Raw genomic sequence first — 7,721 nt, 5'->3', positions numbered from 1 at the left:
GTAATCGGGGACTCTGGGCGGCGGTCCTCGCATCCCAGCCGGTGGGCAAAGCGCACGCTTCCAGCTGCCTCTCTCGGTGACCTCCATCCGCGAAGGGCGAGCGGGGGGTGGGGGTGGGGTGGGGCGGGGCGGCGGGTGCGAGCCCCGGGAAGCCCACGGGGCCCGGGAGGGGCTCTCGAGTGGCCCGACGACTGGCCCGGGGACTGGGGCAGGTACTTGGACGGCCGCAGGCCAAGGATCGTCCCCGGGGTCGGGCGCAGCGAAAACACCTTGGGAGGCGGCGCCGCACGGCTGAGCGCCGCTGCCCTGGGAATAGGACGGCGCTCAGCACCGCGAGCTGAGAGCACTTTCATAAATTTTGTATGGGAGGCGCTCCGTGAGCGGGGGCGGGGAGCGGAGAGAGAGAGGGAGGGAGCTAGCGAGCGGAGGAGGGAAGGAGGGAGGAGAGGTGGGGGAAGCCGGGGGGGAGAAAGGGAGGCGCCCCGCTCCGCCGATCGCACGGTTCTGCAAACGCGCGCCGGGCGCTTTCCCCGGAGCTTGGCGGTGCGTGCGAGCGCCCTTTTGCAGCAACCGCGGCGGCGGCTGCGGCCCGAGGGGGCGGAAAGGAGGGGGCCGCGGCGGGGCGGCCGGGGGGCGGCGTCCCCCCTCAAAACCGCCTGCAAAGTGCTCTGGGCTGCAGAAGCAGGCCGCCAGCTCCGCGGAGCAAGCAGCTCGCCCCGGGGTTGCCGGGCAGCGCCACGGTTGCCGGTGTGCGCCGGTGCCCTCGGCGCGGGGCTCGGGCTCACCATGCCCCTGCGGGGCCGGGCCGCCGGGCACAAGCGGATCCCCGGCTTGCCCCCGCCTCGACGCGCTCGGATTAGCTGCAGCCAGCGCCCAAGGATTTGAATCCGGACCCTGGGAGGGAGCGCGCCTAGGCCGACCTCCGAGTGGCGGCCCCGCGGCCAACATGCTTCGCAAAGGTGAGTTGGAGCCGCAGGGGCAAGTTGGAGTTGGATACGCACGGGGCAGAGCCGCGAGTCTGGGAGCCGCCCGAGAGCTGCCAGGCGCCGGGGCTCCGGGCCCGGGAAGCAGCTCTGGGCAGTCTGGCGGGCTTTGCGGGGACGCAACCGCCGAGGAAGTACTGCTGGAGGAGCTCAGCCCCTGACTGGGGCCAGTAGCGAGACACGGGATTTGCTCCCTGGATCAAGCGGCCAGGCCTAGGGTTCTGGCTCGGCGAGGTCATTTCGAGACCACAGTGAGCTGCCCCTGATGGAAGGGGCGCCGGCCTCCTGGGACCTTAGCTTTGCCAGTATAAAGTTTTGACTTGCAGGCTCCATCCCCTGCGCGGGCACACGCCGCCAGCTTCTGCCGCTTTGGCGGGGCCGGGTCCAACCTGCGCTCCGGTGCAGCTGGCGGTCAGTCACCGCGCGGCCCGGCCGCTCACTCACTGCGCGTCCTGGTTCCCAGGTGGGGCCCGGACTCGGGCACCTTCCCTGTAGCCCCGCTTTGGTGGTCCTCAGCAGCGGGCTCTGGACACCCAGCGGCCGAGGGTTGGTGGCTAGCCCCTGCTGATCGGTTCCTCAAACTTTCCTTCTGCCTGGAGCGGAGGGATGCGAAGGCGGAGGCCGTGCCGGGAGCGAGCGCGGCCGGAGCCAGGGTCAACTTAAGAGACCGCGACCACCTCACGACGAGCCTTGGGCTTGTCGAGCTCATAGCTGAGCGCTGCAAAGTTGGCGCGGGCGCTGGGGAAGTCCCGCCGCGCCCCCACGTGGCTGCCGCGCCGGGAGCTGTCCCCAGGGCCCAGGGAGGGCAGGTGACCACGCCGTGAGCCCGCGAGCTCCGCCAACCGCTGCCCGGGCCTCTGCGTCTACCTCTCTCCCTTCCCAGGTCCGGGTGGGCTGCGGTGCCCCGTCGGGACCCCCTCGTCCCTGGCCCGGGCCGAGCGGCTGACGAGCCGCCGGCGCCTACGGCTGGCTGCCCGGGCCCTGCGGGAGCCTGCTGAGGCGGGTGCTCAGGTAGCGGAGGGGCCTGATCCCTGCGCTCCGCGCTCCAGCCTTAATCCGCCCCTGTTTCCATGGCAACAGACCGAAGTGTCGTAAGCACAGGATTCTGACCTCACAGTAGGATGGGGAAGGAGAAAATGGGCAGGGGGGAGGTGGCGGAGGAGGGGGAAGCAAAGCCCGGAGATGGGCAGGGAGGAGCAGATGTGGGGGTGATGGAAGAGACCCCATAAGCAGGTCGGACAGGTAGGTGAAGAAACCACGCCTGCGCTGGAAGCAGTAAAGGCGGTGTGGTGGTCCCGGCTGTCTCAGTCCGACCCAGGAGCCTCGGTTGCCCCACCGTGTCAATATCCACAAACTTGTGTGTGACTTGTGCCCTCCACGTGGGTCGGTGCAGTGCAGGGGGGAAACGCTGACTGCCCTTCACTGTGGGTGGGAAAAGTCTCTGCGGCTTGGTTGGAGAAACCACTTCACGGATACACCCCAGTTCCTTTTCCTAGCAGAAAGGGACTAAAAGCCTTTTCAGCAACCAGCGGTGTTGGCCAGAGTGTGTCTGCACAGAGAGGATGCTTTTTTACACAGCTGAGCGCAGGCCGAGGTCTGGGCAGCCTGGGCCAGGAGCGTGCAAACTTGCCCCAGTGGGGAAGGCTTCCCAGGCAGTTTTAAAGGCCGCCATGTCTGGTCTGCAGGTCTGTGATGGAGATAATAGAGAGGAACTGACATCTCATCTCCCTTTTGGTCTTTTGTCTTTTGGCAGTTTACAGTTAAAAACGAGCCATGAAGCAGCCCACGCACTTTATTTATATGGTTTAAGTGCCCAGGGAGGCTGGAGCAGCCTCCAGGAGGCTTTTTCTCACATCCTTGCTAGCCAGAGGCCCAGCTTGGGATGAGTCCAATGCATTCTGGGGGCCGCTTCCCTCTGGGGGAGGCTCTTTACCTTGCCCAAGAGGTGGCCACTGGAGGCTTTGGCAGTCACGTGTGTTTGCCACTTGGGCTATTTTTCCCTTCCTGCACAGCTTCATTGGCAGGAGAGGTTCTACCAACCAAAGAGGCTTCCACCTGGATTGGCCTGAGGGAAGCAGAGCAGAGAAGTCCTTTGCTGGGCTGGGCTGGGCTGGGCTCCAGCGGCCTGGAGCCTGCTGGTGGGACAAGGTGTGGGCAAAGGACTTTTATTTGGGTCCTTTCCTGGGCAATTTTCTCCCTTGGCCCCTGATCCTGGTCCCCAGGACTGGTCTCTTTTGCGCATACTGGCGCGCGCGCACACACACACACACACACACACACGCACACAGGCCACTCAGATTCTCTGTGTGGATTCTAGGTGTGTGCCCAGAGACAAAGATATGACTGGGGCTGGTGCCAAGAGGGGTGGCCCTTGAAGTTTCTGCTTCTCAAATCGTTCCCAAAGGCTCCCGGCAAAAATGTCATAGCCTGGATTCAGACAGTTGTTGCAGTTTCCCTGCCTAACAGATGCAGAACCCTGTGTGGGGTCCTGGCTCTGAGGGAGTTTCATAGTTTAATTACGATTTGGAAAAGGGTTTGAAAGATGAAGAAAGAGTAGCCCTCCCTAGTTCCTGGGAGAAGAGAGGACCACGAGCCCTACCCATCCTGCAAAGAAACCCCAGAGGAGGAAGAAGGTGAGAGTAGGGATTGGACCACAAGGGTCATCCCTCTGATTGCTGGTTGTCCTATTGCAGTTAACATGGCGCTGACCCCAGGCAGGACGTTTTAGGAACTGGGGGTGCCCTACCTCTGTGAACCAGAATAGCCCTGCTGCTGACAGCGCTGGTAGCTTTAGGCTTCAGCAGCTGCCCTGCTGGCTTTTCCATCTCCTGGCCTACCCCAGAAGAACCAGGGATATAAAAAGCAAATCTCTGGTCAGAGATGAGAGATGGTCAGGGCAAGCGAGGCCCCGAGCCACCCAGCACCATCCGGGAAGGAAGGGCAGCCTGCTGGGGGTTTTGCTTTGCAAGAAGCGGCCTGCTTAAGGTCAGGATCTATGGTTTTCATTTTTAGAGCTATAAAAACAGAATGCAAATCAACAGCCTCTGGGCACATACAGAACCTTAAAGTTTTTGTCTTGTTAAGCAAGGAAATAGAGTGCCAAGTAGGTTTTGGTAAGTGGCAGTCTAATTAATAATTTAAAATCTTGTAGCTGTCTTTCGTTAGAATTTATCTGTACATCAACCACAAAATCAGTCAAACACACTCATTTATATAAGTTAATGCCATCCCTGCATAATTCAGCAAGAGCTAGATGAAGGCCTGCAACCCGGTAAGATGCATTTTGTCCTTTTGGTTTCCATAGCCTGATGGGCTGGCCTAGTGGCTAGACTGGGTCTCCTTTGTGGGAAGAAGGGAAGCGTAGAGGGGCCATGGGGTTGTCAGATGCTTGGTTGATTTGAATCCAGAGGTTCCCTAGGGAATCAGAGAGCCTCCATGTGGCCAGGTGTAAGCAGGCTCCTCTTGGAGCTATTAGTGACATGGCCCTCCTTAGCCCCAATGGAGGAGGGAAGTGGAGAGTGTTCCGTGGACAGCCAAGACACTCTCCGTTCTGCTAGAGAAAGTATAGAGGGGAAATACAAGAGCCGTGTCTAGAGGGCTGAGATATGAGGCTTTTTAGCCCGAATCCAGGTACAGAAGCGGGATTTCGGTCTTCCCAGCCCAATTCTGTCCCGTTCACGTAATGCAGCCTAGTGAAACCAATGACACCAAGACAGTTTCCTGATTTAGGAGCTTCCGGACTTCTTTCCTCAAAGCTCCTGGTCCTTATGCCAGCAAAGAGAAGCCAATAGGAAGAATTTTAGGGGAGCACCAGGTCACCTCAATAGAGAGGAGAGGCAGGGTGAGTTGCTAAACAAAGTCCATGCGTGCATTTTCTCACCAGAATCCAGAATAAAAGCAAGGAAAGCAGTGCAATGCTCCCCTTTTGTGAGCTCACACAATGTGGAAAATGTGTTTTGGTTCCGTCTCTGTCATGCCAACACAGGGCCAACTCCTCACTGCAATTTCCAGGTCCATTTTCTACAGAGGAACTGTTCAGCGCCCAAACTCCCAGCGTGGACATACTGGCTCCTTTACTGCAGGAATGAGCCTGAGTTTCTGGTCTCAGATTCAGGCTACCAACCCCGACCCCCCTGGAGGGTTAAACAGCTCCGTTTTAGGAGACCAGGTGGATAACCAGAGCAAACAGTGGACTTGATGCCAGGAGAGGTTCTCGGCCAAGTTTGAAAAGAGGAAGTCTCATTAGGAAAAGGAAAAGACGGGGAAAAGGGTAGGTGTTTGCCCCCTGACCTGTGGCAGAGTTGGGACCGAGGAGGGTGAATGGGACCTTGTGGGAGGTGAATCCAACTCCAAGCTTTGGAGTCAGGGCCTGAGAAAGGACAGAGCAGAAGCTCACTCTCTGGAGATGAGAAGGAGGGGGCAGGCATCATGAAGGATGTCAAGAACGGATCTGTTTGGTACCATCTGCAGTGAAGTGGTGGTTAAGGTTAAAGCAGAGAGGAGATGACAGGGAGGGAACAGATGGCCGAGGAAGCAAAATAACTGGAGAAACGGGAACAGAGCCTCCAGGGACAGCAGAAGGCAGGACCTCCGTGCAGAGTGCTGGAAGCAGCCCTTTCCTCGGGGTGCGCTGACCAGGCCACCCTGGGTAGAAGTGAGCCCGAGAGACGAGTGAGGCAGGCACCCCAGGGCGAGGACTTCCTCAAGGCTTGGGAGAAGACCTAGGGAGACATCAACTCCCAGGCAAGGGGGCCCAGGAGCAGGGACCTTTGGATGTCGTTGAACTGGGGAGAAGAGGCACGGCTGATTTGGTGTCCATTACTAGAGCAAGGGGAGGGCATGCGGGTCTCAGAGCATACTTGGCCAAGCCTGCTGGGAGGAGGGATGGATGCGAGCTGGAAGTGGGCGTCAGGGAGTGGACTGTTCTTCCCAGCCTGCCTTGAATCCGACTGCGCCAGTCCCTGTCCGCATGCTGACAATAGCTGCTTATAAGTAGTGATGGGCCAAGCTGAGTGGACTTCATGCCTCACTTCATGCAATCTCCACAATCACCCATCAAGATCAGCGTGTGCTTGTCCCTGCTATCAAGATAAGGGAACCGAGGCACAGACAAATGAACTCCCTTGCCCTGGGTCACCCAGCTGGTACACTGAGTCAGGATACGATCCCAGGTTTTTCTGCCACCACGCTCTTTTCCGTGCTCTCTTAACCTTTAAGCTCCCCTGCCTCACATGCCCATCTGCCTTGATTTACATGGCATTTGTTTTGCGAGGTGCCGGGCACTGCTGAATCACTTGTGCCTCGTTACAGAGTTCCCTGGTAGTTCCCATGCACTCCCCTTCTGGTGTTCATCCAGGAACATCTCTGGCTGGGACTTGGGGCTCCTGATACCCTGAACCCCTCTCTCATGTGTCCTGTCCACCTCCACACACACACTTTCTGTCTGGGGAGACACACCCCTCCCCTACTGTCTCCTGCTCTGGATTCTTCATTGCAGACAAGGATGAGACAGTGGGCCGGCACCAACCTGCCCGCTTTCATGCCCTTAAGAAAGGTGGAGCCATGGTTTATCTGGGGGCTGGGACTTCTCCATAGGTTGCCCTCCGTGGGTCCCCTTCCAGGCTGTCCTGGTGGACTGGCTAACAGAGCCACACCCCAAACTGGTCGGTGACTAGGGAGCAACAGCCTTTGGTGGTGGCAGTTAGGCGGGATGAGGGAGGTCCCTCCACCCGCACCTACCCCTCCTCCTTTGGAATGTTCCTTCACTCCTGAGGGCGCTCCCATGGCCCAGCCCTACCCTGTCGGCTGGGAGGTAATTGCAGAACTCAGAGCTGTCCTCCACAAGGGATTTCTCCTGCCCCCTTCCGGCCGCGGTTGCGTACCTGAGAGACCCATCCTTCCTGCAGTTTGGAAAAGGAAAAAAAAAAAAGGCAGAGTCTAGCCGATCTCGCGGTATAGAAGAGCAGATTCCCCCCTTGGAGCGAGGAGTGCCTCTCCTTCTCGGTGTGGGTGGGGCGGGGTGTCAGATCTAACAGATTCAGCGGGGTGCTTCCGAACCTGTGATTACTGTCTAATCAGTCAGTGAACTTGGGATCCGAAACTGCAAACAGCCCCTGCCAGCCCCTGCTATGTGATTCAGAAGAGGTGCTGTGGAGGCCTCCGTGCCGACATAGCAAGAGGGTTGGCACAATACTCTGTGTGTGTGTGTGCAGAGACACACCTGGTGAGTGTGCAGCAGGCTCCGGGAGTGCACGCCAGAGGTCCGCTGTGGCAAAGCTGAGCGTCCCGAAAGCTCAGCTGTGGGCTCGGGCGCTTAGGTCGGCACTCCCACCCCGGGGCCTCTAGCATGATGTTGGAGTGGGCAGGCCGGCGCTCTGCATGCCACGTGTCGGGAACAAAGCTCAAACGGGTATATGGCTCACCCGCCCACGCAGGGGTGGGTGGGCACGACTCATCACATGTCTGCCAGGGGACAAACCACCGCAGCCCTCGGAGCCGAGGCCTCTTGGTAGCGTCCTGGGCTGATTCCAGGGGACGGTGGCTCTGTGGTCGGGGTGGATCTGCAGGAAATGGAGCAAAACAATTCTTCCCCGAGTCAGGAGAAGGGCTGAGTTACCAGCTCTCAGCCCACAGAGGTGGCATGAGAGTTACTTGTGCCTCTAAAATTGTCCTAGCAGAGTTCGCCATGTCTCTCTCTGGGCACCTGAGCCAACACGTCGTGAAGGGGGCTTTTATAGA

General features: G+C 59.0%; 1 protein-coding gene across 1 annotated transcript in view; it reads left to right on the top strand.

The window, feature by feature from the left end:
- Positions 1 to 444: 444 nt before the first annotated feature.
- The window catches only part of RTN4RL1 (reticulon 4 receptor like 1), a 67,235-nt gene continuing 59,958 nt past the window's right edge, over positions 445 to 7,721 (top strand). Inside the window, exon 1 of the mRNA XM_030861837.2 lies at positions 445 to 959. Coding sequence (XP_030717697.1) covers positions 947 to 959 — 13 coding nt within the window. The 5' untranslated portion in view covers positions 445 to 946. The remainder of the gene's footprint in view (positions 960 to 7,721) is intronic.

This window comes from Globicephala melas, chromosome 20, assembly GCF_963455315.2.
Source record: "Globicephala melas chromosome 20, mGloMel1.2, whole genome shotgun sequence".
In the NCBI taxonomy this organism is placed as follows: domain Eukaryota; kingdom Metazoa; phylum Chordata; class Mammalia; order Artiodactyla; family Delphinidae; genus Globicephala; species Globicephala melas.
Note: the sequence above shows the minus strand (reverse complement) of the source record. Positions and strands in the feature narration are given on the sequence as shown.